The 12,308-nt window shown below is 48.5% G+C and overlaps 1 protein-coding gene across 2 annotated transcripts in view; it reads right to left on the bottom strand.

Annotated features, from left to right (window-relative positions):
• Positions 1-12,308, bottom strand: part of DPP8 (dipeptidyl peptidase 8) — a 57,495-nt gene that overhangs the window by 9,357 nt on the left and 35,830 nt on the right. For both annotated transcript variants that reach the window (XM_019503972.1, XM_019503973.1), the window contains exons 10-15: positions 10,177-10,336; positions 8,660-8,739; positions 4,210-4,362; positions 3,633-3,768; positions 1,623-1,768; positions 663-809 (exon numbers count right to left, since the gene is read on the bottom strand). In XM_019503972.1, the coding sequence (XP_019359517.1) occupies positions 663-809; positions 1,623-1,768; positions 3,633-3,768; positions 4,210-4,362; positions 8,660-8,739; positions 10,177-10,336 (822 nt within the window). The remainder of the gene's footprint in view (positions 1-662; positions 810-1,622; positions 1,769-3,632; positions 3,769-4,209; positions 4,363-8,659; positions 8,740-10,176; positions 10,337-12,308) is intronic.

Genomic DNA, 12,308 nt, shown 5'->3' with positions numbered 1-12,308 from the left:
TGGCTAGCACTACAGAAGAAAGAGACTTGGGGGTCATCATTGACCACAAGATGAACATGAGCCTGCAATGTGATGCTGCTGCTAGTAAAGCGACCAAAATGCTGGCTTGCATCCATAGATGCTTCTCAAGCAAATCCTGGGACGTCATTCTCCCCTCGTACTCGGCCTTGGTGAGGCCGCAGCTGGAGTACTGCGTCCAGTTTTGGGTGCCATAATTCAAAAAGGATGTGGGGAAGCTTGAGAGAGTGCAGGGAAGAGCCAGGCGCATGATCAGAGGTCAGGAAAGCAGACCTTACGACAACAGCCTGAGAGCCATGGGGCTCTTTAGCCTGGAAAAGCACAGGCTCAGGGGTGATCTGATGGCCGCCTATAAGTTTATCAGGGATGACCACCAGGATCTGGGGGAACGTGTGTTCACCAGAGCGCCCCAAGGGATGACGAGGTCGAACAGTCATAAACTACTGCAAGACCATTTCAGGCTGGACATAAGGAAGAATTTCTTTACTGTCTGAGGCCCCAAGGTCTGGAACAGCCTGCCATCAGAGGTGGTTCAAGCACCAGCCTGAAACAGTCTTGTAGTAGTTTATGACCGTTCGATCTTGGTAGTTGAAGCGGCAAGCACAGAATTGCATTGGTACAAAAATGTGCATTTCCCCACTTACCATTTTGTATTTAAAGGCACCTTCAAACTTAAGCCCTCGGTGGCAGGACCCCCTGTTGTCAATCACAACCACCACGTAGCCCAGAGAAGCCAGGGTGTTCAAGCGGAAATACTTTATTCCTTTAAACCGATTGTTCACTAGCTGCACCTAGAAAAGAACAGGGGAAATGTTAACACAGCCACCTCCAGCAAAGCCCCGGAAATAAGGGGATGGGGCCACAGAAAACTGACTTCTCACCTTTTAATAGGATTATTTTATTTCTGTGTTTGATAAAGCCACCAATGTTTCAAGGAATACTATAAATTGAATGTCTATTATCAGGTTATCGTGATGTCTCTGAACAGAATTGCTCTTCTCAGCATGGGTGCTACTTGAGCAAGCTCTCCGCCCTGCCAAGAGCGCTGCACCTCACTCACTGTGTGTGAATAGCTGTACTGAGTGTCTCTTGTGTCACATGAGGACCCTTCCTTCCTTGCCCTTACAAACTCTTCCCGTAGGGCCTTGGCAGGCACTGATGGAGTCCAGCGCTCCACCACAGCTTTCCAGTGTTGTGCTCGCAGCCCCTCATCAGAGCTAGACACAGACAACACTAGGGGCATGTCTGGCCATGACCCAGGTGACAGACAAGAATATTAGTTTGTACCTGGGATGGGAAAGCCTCGGGAGGCTTTGGCAAAGCTGTTGCATCACATTAAATATATTCCCACCCCCCACCTTGCATTTTAAGGCTCATTTCTTTCCCACCAATAAAAAAATGGCAACAGAGAGTGCTGGTGTTAGCAAGTGTCAGGGCATCTGAACAAAACCCCTTCAAAAAAAGAAAAGGATAAAAGTGCCAAAGCCTCTTTCCTCTTGCCTCCTATCCCCAGCACCCAGCCACCTTCATAGAAGCAGCAAGTCCAAGAAATGGAGATCAGGAATTTTGAACAGCCTCTATTATGCCCGCAACACTCCACTCACCTGAGGACCTCCGTAAATGAAAAGCACAGTGGGGTACTTCTTCCCAGGCTGTAGATTGTGAGGCTTGTACATCATGCCGTACAGCGTAAACCCCACAGAACTCTCGAACGAGAAGATTTCCGGCGGGACGTAGTCAGGGAGGGGGCCTGCAGGCAGGAAACAAAAGATGGCCTCTTTAACAAAGAGGTGGCCCCCCTCCCTTCCATTGGGTGTACGCCTCTCTTTTAGCCAGCGGGAATGTCTTCTAGCTAAAAGGGAGGCGCACACCCAACGGCAGGGAGGGGCCGTCCCCAGGGAGGATTATACTGCAGTTGCTCAGGGCGGCAGGGGGGCGGTCAGGAAGGCCAAGGTGGAGATGGGACTGGGACTAGCTTCCTGGATCAAGGACAAGAAGTCCTTTTTTAAATACATAGGGGGCAAAAAGAAGGTACCGGGTAACATGGGGCCCCGCAAGACATGCTAGGAAATTTGGTCATCACACCAGACAACAAAGCTAACCTATTTAATGACTTATTTGCCTCCATTTTCCTGAGCAGGGACCAGATCAGCCCCCCCACCAGGCCCCCCTCAGGCCCCAGGGGAGGCACACCTAGGCAAAGGGTCAGCGAGGATCTAGTCAGGGAACTTCCGGAGGGACTGGATGTATTTAAATCAGCTGATCCAGATGATCTCCACCCCAGGGTGCTGAGGGAATTAGCTGAGGTCATTGTGGGACCCCTGCCATGGCAGGGTGTTGGACTTGATGATCTGCTCAGGTCCCTTCCGACCCTACCAACTATGAAACTATGAAACAAGGATCAGCAGGAGCTCAGCTGCAGGAAGCTGCAACCAGAGGTGGTGATGTTGCCAAAGGGAGCAGAGGGAGGGACAGGTGTAATTTTGTCTGCAACCTGCTTGCAGGGGCAGTCACTGCAGTGCAAAAAGCTGGGCACAGGCCCAAACCCTCCCAGAGTTCCAGGGTGTTTGACAAGACTCCATCCACAGTGCTAAAGCAAAAAAAACGGAGTGATTTTCCCTCAAATAGGCAGGGAGAGGAAGTGGGGCATAGCTTGTGGAGCACCCTGCTGCTAAAAGGGATGAGGAGACAATGATTGATGAGACAGAAGAAATTCCCCATGTTCTACAAGAAATATGTTGAACCTGAACTAGAACACAGGGCTGGCAGGGACCTCCTGAGTCATCAAGTCTGGTCTCCTGCAAGCATGGGCAGCCCCAGCATAGATAGTCCCTTTCATACACTTGTCAGACTCCACCAGAAACAGATTAGGTTGTCTGTCTCCTTCCAGACAGGATGTTTCAGAACCTGGCTCCTCTGAGCTGCTCAGAAACATTCTTCAAAATTCCAGCCTGAATTCATTCACAGCCTGTTCAACTGCATTTGTTCTTTAACAGAGGACTGTTTTGAGGCATCAGCAATACATTTCAACCAGAACAGACACTCCCACCCTCCACCTTCTCCCCAAAATAGAGCAAACGGAGCCTCACTCTGCTCTCTGTTTCATAGATGTAACTTGAGAATCAATCCATTAGCCTCACCAGAGTGGCTCTAGCTGCATGGTAGCCTACAGAAGCTGGCTACCATTAACTCAGAGTTCAATGTTCTTGTTCACGAAAATAGTTAGTTAGCCCATATGCTAAATGTACGTACTGATCTCTGCAACAAGCCTGACAACGTAGCAAACCATCCCCAGCCACAAGCTGCTCCATAAGCAAATATAAATTTTTCATTTCCCTTCTGGTTCGATTTTGTAACAGGGCTTACAAAATGGCAGATGCTGTGTTAGGAGTGGCCGCAAATACATTCAACCAGGCCTAGAAAAGGGCCCAGTAAGCCTCCTCCAGAGACCAGCACAAAACCGAAGGCAAAACCAGCCACATTTACTTGGGCACTTACCCCCACTGGTTGCAGGGTAAGTCAGGGGAGCAGACACCCACTATTGATTCTCTCAGGATGTTTCTTGTTGTGGCTGCTTTGGTTCTCCATTACCAGTTTTCTATCCATGTTATTACCTGCTGAATCTAGAATCATGGCCCAGAAGTCCTTCGCTCTTTGAGCTACATCATCTTCTGGTCCAGTCAGCCTGTAGAGTGATACGCAATGTGGGCTCTTCTGGTTACTGTACTTACTGATGAACATGTCACAGTCCTGGAGAGGAAGAGGAAAATACTGTCTCCATCACAAGGCAGGACCACAAGCCTGATAATAAACTTGGATCTCTCTGAGGAAGCTCAGAGACCGTGCTAGAATTGGGCAATGGAGTTGGTCTGACAGCTCAGAAGCTGCAGTCTTATCATAATAATGTTCGTTCCTGCCAGATGCTGAAAAACGCACCTGCAAGATTACTGGCAGTATTAGTCTCTGCCTGGGGGCTGGCATGGAGGGGTGTACTTACACAGATTCAGGGCCCTGCATGTCCCAGCACACGCACCTGTTGAGGCCCGGGCCCATGGATTTTGCAACAGTATTAAACCAGTAGGAGCCAATGGTGTTATATGTGAGCGTGACTCAGTCTGTCAAACAGGAAAGCAGCAGGTCTGCTAAGGAGCACCAGACCCAGCCCTTTCAGCACATGCTGAGCAGCGCTACCTGACTAACACAGCAGGCGTGAGAGTAGCTGCGCTCCGTCAGCCGCTTCGCCTCTCCGGGATTCTCGTAGCTAACGACATACAGGTGGTGCTCTAAAGGGGAGTCCTTGGTGCCTTGGAAATACACCACCTTGTTTGCTTCATCCACACGGATCTGCCAGAAAAGAAACCCACCACCTCAGTTTGTACCAGCTGAATCAATCAGGTCTGTTCCCAGTGCTCCCTTAGCCCCATGTGGGCAAGGCTAATTTAGAAAGGTAGAGCTCAAAGGATCTCTTCATATGCATATGACAGTACTTGCAGACACTTAATTTTACTAGTTACCTTGTTGCCTGGTTCCCTAGGATGCCAGATCCCCCTGACTTAACCCACTGTCCTCTCTCATCTTTATTAACCTAAATAATCCCGGGACCACTTCTACTGCCCCCTTCGCTGTTCACTCCTTTCCCCAGGTTATGGATAACCACCCCCCCCCCCCACCCCCCCCCGAGGGAAGCCTGGGAAACACAGATCGGTAACCTTGTGCCATCTGGAACAGCAACCAGACAGGCATGCAGACTCTTCCACTAAGTAAGAAAACAATTTCTTAGCATGACAATTTATTATGCCTAAACTCATAACTCCTTTGTTTTCCTTAATAACCTTCTGTAAGGGACTTCCCCAAAGGCCTTCTGAAAGTCCAAAAGAGAAAAAAAACACACCCCTCACTTCCCACAAATCACTGGTAGCTGGTTCTTCTTGTTCTGCCATTTTATTGAAATGCTGAGTGAATTCAGCATGCTTAGAGAAGGTGAGTTTCCTTGTACCAAAGCCATGCTGACCAGACCACTAGCAGATCATGAGCCTTCAGGTCTTTCCTACTAACTTGTAATGGTTTGTTATTATTGCAAACAATCTTGTCAAGCAATTCCCTGTTCTTCCAGCAAAGTTCACAGGTCTGTAACTGGGATCCTGGGATCCCTCCTAGTGCATTTTTGAAACGTAAACAAGGCTTTGCTCCCTTCTCACACTCTAGCTGGGGTAGGTCTGCTGTGCTTGGATGCAGAGCAGCAGTGGACACCAAGGCTTTGACCATTCCACTTGCATGGAATTTTCCTTCCACCCAGGTGAAATATAACTCCTCATTTCCCCCTCCTGTCCCATTACTCCTAAACCAGCCATGAGCTTCCAAGAAATGCACAGGACAAAGTAAGGAACAAAGCAAGGAAGACACCTGCTAATGGTACCTGCCTACACTGCTCAAGTACTTCCACCGAGACCAGAAACTCAGGGATAGAATATTAAGTTAAATAATGGCAAGCAGCTCCTTTGCCAGTGTGGAAAGCAAAGCAACCCTGGGCACTCGCACATATGTGACGTGTGTAATAAACAAATCTTCTGCGTGTTGTGAAGTGACAGGAGACTTCTGCCAATGCCTTAGGAACACCACAGACCTTGTTAAAGAGCCAGCCAGACCTAGACCTACCACTCAGCAACTTGTGATGGGCTGGAGAGGCACAAGACAGAAGTGGGACACAGGCCTTGGGCTGGGTCACTGCACAGGGAGGAATTAAATCCAGGAGGGTAGGTGGGGCATGGCCGGTCTTCCTGAGCTGCCTCAAGCCTGACCAGAGGGCAGACTCCAAAGAAGGAGAGCTGGTCAGTCCCTAGATTCATAGACTGTAGAGTCGGAAGGGACCCCGAAGGATCATCGTGTCCGACCCCCTGCCCCTGACAGGAAAGAGGACCGAGGTCAGAGGACCCCAGCCAGGTGCCTATCTAGCTTCCTCTTGAAGACGTCCAAGTTAGGTGACAGCACCACCTCTCTTGGCAGCCCGATCCAGATTCTGGCCACTCTTACTGTGAAAAACTTCTTCCTAATGTCTAACCTGAATCTACTCTCCACTACTTCGTACCCATTATCCCTAGTTACTCCTACGGATGCCCTGGTAAATGCCTCATCTCCAACTCTCTGTTGTGCTCCCTTGATAAACTTATAGGCTGCTACACAGTCTCCCCTCAGACGTCTCTTGTGAAGGCTGAAGAGATCCAGATCCCTCAACCTCCTCTAGTATGGTCTTGCACGGAGGCCACTAATCATACGACTGGCCTCCTCTGGACCCTCTCCAGATTCTCCGAATCCCTCTTGAAGCGTGGCACCCAGAACAGGACACTGTACTCCAACCGTGGCCTGACCAGTGCCACATAGGGGAGGAGCATCACCTCCCTCGATCTGCTGGTCATGCATCTGCTAATGCACGATAAGGTGCGATTGGCTTTGTTGATGGTTTCATTACACTGCTGGCTCATGCTCATCTTGGAGTCAACTATGACTCCAAGATCCCTCTCAGCCACTGAGCTGCTGAGCAGGTCATCCCCCAAGCTGCAGGTGTGCTGGGGATTCCTCCTCCCTAGGTTCAGTACTTTGCATTTGTCGTTGCTGAATTGCATCCTGTTTTGTTTTGCCCATTGCTCCAACCTGTCCAGATCGGCCTGTATCTGCTCCCTGCCCTCTGGTGTGTTAACTTTGCCCCATAATTTGGTGTCATTTGCAAACCTGGACAGGGTGCTCTCCACACCCTCATCCAAATCACTGATGAAGATATTAAATAACACTGGTCCAGGGACTGAAGCCTGCAGGACACCACTGCCCACCTCCTTCCAGGTCAAAAACGACCCGTCCACCACCACTTAGGGACTGCATTCTGGGTGCGGTCCCTAAGCCAGTCTGCCACCCACCTGACTGTGTAAGCATCCACTCCACAGCCTGCTAGCATCCTTATGTGAATAGGATGCGAAACTGTATTGAAGGCCTCTTAAAGTCCAGGTAGATGACATCTGCCTCAGCTCCAGTGTCAAGGCAGTGTGTGACCTGGTCATAAAAGGCTATAAGGTTTGTCAGGCAGGATCTACCTGTGACGAACCCATGCTGGTTTCCTTTCAGCATCGTTTCTCCTGCTGAGCCTTCACAAATGAGCTCTTTAATGATTTTTTTTCCACTGTTTTCCCAAGAATAGAGGTAAAACTGACTAGCCTAAAGTTACCTGGCTCATCTCTTCTCCCCTTCTTAAAAACAGGCACCATGTTGACCCTTTTCCTGTCCTCAGGGACCTGGCTGGAGAACCATGAGTGCTCAAACAGCTGTGCCAGTGGTTCAGCTATGACACTGGCTAATTCCTTTAGCACCTGTGGATGGAGGTCATCTGGGCTGGCTGACTTGTACCCATCCAGCTCCTCCAAGTGCTCCTTAACTAAGTCAGAACTAACCACTGGCAGTCTAGTGCCTTCTGGACATCTACCTATGTTCAAATTGGGGGACTTGTCTTGGCCAGTACTCAGGAATACTGAAGTGAAGAACTCATTAAAGAGCTCCGCCTTTTTCCCTGCGTCAGCCACCAACTGTCCTGATTTGTCCTGCAGGGGCCCTATGTTACTCTGCGCCTTCCGTTTGCTCGCTATGTATCTGTAGAAGGACTTTTTATTGTCCTTGAATGTTGTAGCCAGGATAAGCTCCAGTCCTGCCTTGGCCTGCCTGAGTCCCTGCAATAGCGCACCAAGGAGGTATATTCCTCCTTGGTAGCTGCCCCCCCACTTCCACTGCCTATAAATCTCTTTCTTTGCTCCCAGTCTTTTCTGAAGTTCCCTGTTCAGCAAAGGGGACTTTTTAGTCCCCTTGCCCCCTTTCCTGCGTAATGAATTGTATTGTGTGCATGTTGCACTATGCACGCAATAGAACATGAGCTGTAGCTGGATTTCCATGTTAATAATACCCTAGTGCAAGACACCTGATTACAGAGATGACATCAAGAAGACTGTTACCTTCCTCTAGTCCACACATAGCAGCATGGCTATGTGGACATGACCAGGTGTGTGACTTCAGTCTCCTTCCTCACTCCCTTCCAAGCAGCTGTTCCCTGCTCTCATCATCTCTCAGCAACCTTTGCCTCTAGAGTGCCTGTAATATCAGCCTTTCAACAGCAGTTGGACATATGGTCTGGACACCTCAAGCAGAGTTAGCATAGGAGTGAGCAGCTGATTCCCTCTTGCCCAGACTCGAACATGACAGCTGGACTTTCAGCTCAGGGCCATCCCTGCAGAGTTTCCAGATCAGACTCAGAGCCACTGCCCCATTCACCAGGGGATTCTCTGCCACCCAGCTTCTTGCCAAGCTTTAAGGCCACAACGATCACGTGGCCCAACCTCTATAACACCAGTCAAACAGAAGCTTCCACACAACTGTCCCACTGTTCCTGTCTCCTTGTCAAAACATGCCCTTGCTCTCCCTTCATCCCTTTTGGTTAGAGGAAGACAATGGCACCTCACACCACAGCCTGGCCACGTAACTGAGCAGCCCATTACAGAGCCTAGGATCTAACTCACTTTGCCTGTTACCTGATCTAGAGTTCAATCCACAGAGGGCTGATGACAGCAGTACCTTAGGCTTAACGGAAAAGAAACACAAAAGAACGTACGTTGGAACCATGTCGACCGAGGACTTCCCATTCTCCACTGGTAACTGCCAGTTCCTCCTTGATCGGACACTTGAAGTCACCTATAGGGAAGCCACACAGTTACAGACTGCAGACTTCCCACCCCACCAAAGCTCTTCAAGTGCAATTTCACTGGTAGCCCTTTACTTGAATGAACTGCTCCCCCACTCCCCCCCCTCCCAACAAAGGCTTTTGCCATTTGTCATTTGCACAAAGTGGCTGTCTCTGCACTGAAACGCATGCAGCCTTATCAACGCAATCTGTAAGGTCAGGGCAGTCAAGAATCAAGAATGTGGCTGGAAAAGCAGTATTATTATTTTTGCTCGCATGGACTCGTTGCTCAAACTGAATGGTATCTCAAGTGGCTCCACCACATCAAACACATTTTGCAAAATCCAATCAGGAAGCAACAATCCCAAAACATCAACATTTTCACATTTGCCAACGAACGTAACATGTGGCTTTAATTTAAAGGGAGATGTTGCATTCCACCTTTCCACCAGAGGTAGAAAGACAAGCCAGACACCATCAGTGCCACCAGTACAGTTTCTAGGCTATCATGAAGGGAATAACTCATTTCATTTCAAACATATCCCTCTGAAAGATCAACTGCATGAAACTGGGATTCTATCAAAAGCAAAATCAGGTGCATGTGTTTCAGCATGCCATTGTGATGGAGTGAGTAAATGAATAGCACCCAGGGACAGATCGTGACATAGCATTTTAAATCAAAGGACATACACTATGCAAAAATGCACAGGGTCCGTGAGCACACCTATCTTTTACATCTGATTGGGATCAAATGTGGGTCAAAGCTTGAAGGCAACCAGATCCGTGTCTTTATTTAAACCGACTTTTCCTGCATTTCCATTTGCAGCAGATGCCAATATTTTTCTTTTGTTAATTTCTCTGCCCATACAACTGCATTGCAAATGCCTGCAGAGGCAGGTACAGCTCTATGAACAGCTTTTGGGCTGGCATTTACCCACTTTGCCATACTAGGAATAGGTTGAATTTCAGCTCTGGTCAGATAGGGCACAGATCTGGATATGGCATTCAAGAACACTTTTCTCCAGAAGGTCTAAAGTTTATTCAGTCATTTCAATCTCTATACTTAATTTGTGCAGGGAGACAGGACACACAACTGCTATGGTAGTTAACCTCAGGCATCCAAACCACCCCACCACTTACCTTACCCAAACCACACCACAAATCTCCCTTTTAGTTAATTAAAAAGAATCATGCTGTGTTGATTAAACATGCCATGTTGTTAATACAGATTTATGTGCCTTCCTGCCCCTACAGAACCTCATGAAGCCTTAAGCAAGTGTATAGCACTACTGATGTCAATAGGAGCAGGCATGGGATTCACTGGATGAGGGCCAAAATTTGCCAGTGGGAAAAAAAGACCCTTCTAACACTGTGGACACAGGCTGTGGTTACTTCACCAGTATTCAATGGTGAATACCCAATGAAACTGAGATCAGTATTGTGGTTACTTGGAGCAGGGAGGCCTCCGCATGATCGCTTGTATTTGCTCTCCCTCAACACTGACGTGATTTTGTACAAGTGCCGGAATCCTGTTTTACATTCAGAAGCAAAGATAAACTCGATCTCATCTTCATGGGCCTGAGGGAAGATGTGGAAGATGTCGTGGATCTGCAGAAACAAAGCAGTTGGTTTAGTGCTACAGGTCAGACTCTGACATGTGAAATGTTGAGTATGATTAGCTCTCATCACTCAATCCATTATACATGCTGCAAGGGTTTATCCATATCCATTCCAGGAACCACTCCCTAAAGCAGTGACTCTCAACCAGAGGGTAGCAGTGCCCCGGTGTGCCATGAGACCCTTACAAGCAGGGTGCAGCACAATATTAGTACAGCCAGCACACAAACAATTCATAAAATAAACACAGATATTTCAAACAGGAATCCAAAGTGGCTAAAGCATCCTGACCTGTGGTCATTTTTCTGAGTTCTCTGCAAGTAAAACCTGCTCTATCATTTTTCTATAGTCAAAAAATGACTATAGAGTGAAAGCTAAGAGCTGACATTTTCCAAGGGGTGCCTTGAGTCTAGTGAGGCTGAGAAGTGCTGTCCTAAATGAAAGATGCTCCCTGAGACCAACCCCCAACAAAAGGGTTCAAGAGGTCTCTTTTGGCAGACCAGACAGAAGAACACCAATAATCACCTCCAGCCCCTGATGCCATTATTTGAATGATTACTGCTGATTACTGCGTGCATTAGCCACATGGGCAGCATGAGTCCAGCCACAATCATCACTTGCTGTCGGCTGCTCTCCACTATCCTTGCTAGCATCCTCGTCCAGAATCAACCAGTTAAGTTCTTCTACCCCTGCACTTCCTTACTTAGATACAGAAGCAGTCACATGTGCTGCAGAGGAATGAAGAAAGCTAATGAGAGATCAATAGCTGAGGAGAAATCCCACAGTCAATAGTCTCCTATTTCATTCCCCTCTGCCCAAACCCTGAAAGAAAAGAGTTATTTCAGAGAAGACAGAGGAGCTGGCAGCAGCTTGGCCACTGCTGGGGATCCCAGTACAAGGCTGCCATCTAGGGTATGGTAATTTTAGACTGTCCAAGGGAAAAAGGATCCAAGTCAGGGGTGGGCAGTTATTTGGGCTGGAGAGCCACTTAATGAGTTTTGGTGAGCTGTTGAGGGCTGCACACACATGCATGCAAGCACATACACACAGTCCCCAGCCCTGTCTCCCCTCCTCCCCACATGGAGCCAGCACCACCTCCTGGTCATGTCTGCAGCTGGGGGTGGGGGAAGGGGATGGAGCCTGCACCAGATAAAATCACTTGGCAGGCCAGATCTGGCCCATGAGCCATATTTTACCCACCCCTGATCTAGATGGTTTCAACAGGAGTATCTGAGTCCCAGTGAGAAACAATCACAAGCAGCAGCAGTGAAGGGCAAAGGAAATCCAATAGTTCAGTGCATGGCACCTGCAGGAGGTGCACAGAGCCAGCTAGAAACTGTGCCCACTCTACCACCAATGTGCCTCTCCGGTGAGGAGAATGGAGCGAACCAAGGAGAGCTCACAATCACTGCAGATAGATGTTTTCAGGTCCTGCTATCAGCAGGCAGTGCCCAGGAGGTGCCAATTCAGAGACATCAGTCTTAAATCTGCACCCTACAGATGCAGCGCTGGCAAGGGGCTCCCTTTCCTGGAGTGACACTAACACTTAAGGAACGCATGCATATTCCACAACTGTACGCACACAGACAAAGTTTCCTGGGGGGCCAGGCAGTCTGGGGTGGATGTGAGCCACCAACCCTGATAGATAGGGGAGGTTGCTGGCTACATGGGCGATGGCTGGATAATAAGGCTGGTTTTTAAAAACCCTGTTTCTGAAGAAGTGTTTTGCTAGTCAAGGAAAAGACATTTTAAAGAGTTACAATTTTACTTGTTCATTAATGTCTTAGTGCACTTCTGCCCTGCGGAGCTGGAGATGGGTCACTAAGCTGGCAGAGGGATCTAGGGGCTCATGAGCCTTCCCTTACTAGCTATTACTTTAACTGGGCCAGTAAAATAGAATTGAAAGGAGAAATTTTTATCTTAAGAGGAGGGACACCACTCAAATACCTTGGGCTGAATACCA

This window comes from Gavialis gangeticus, unplaced genomic scaffold, assembly GCF_001723915.1.
Source record: "Gavialis gangeticus isolate Ggan-Ray unplaced genomic scaffold, GavGan_comp1, whole genome shotgun sequence".
In the NCBI taxonomy this organism is placed as follows: domain Eukaryota; kingdom Metazoa; phylum Chordata; order Crocodylia; family Gavialidae; genus Gavialis; species Gavialis gangeticus.
Note: the sequence above shows the minus strand (reverse complement) of the source record. Positions and strands in the feature narration are given on the sequence as shown.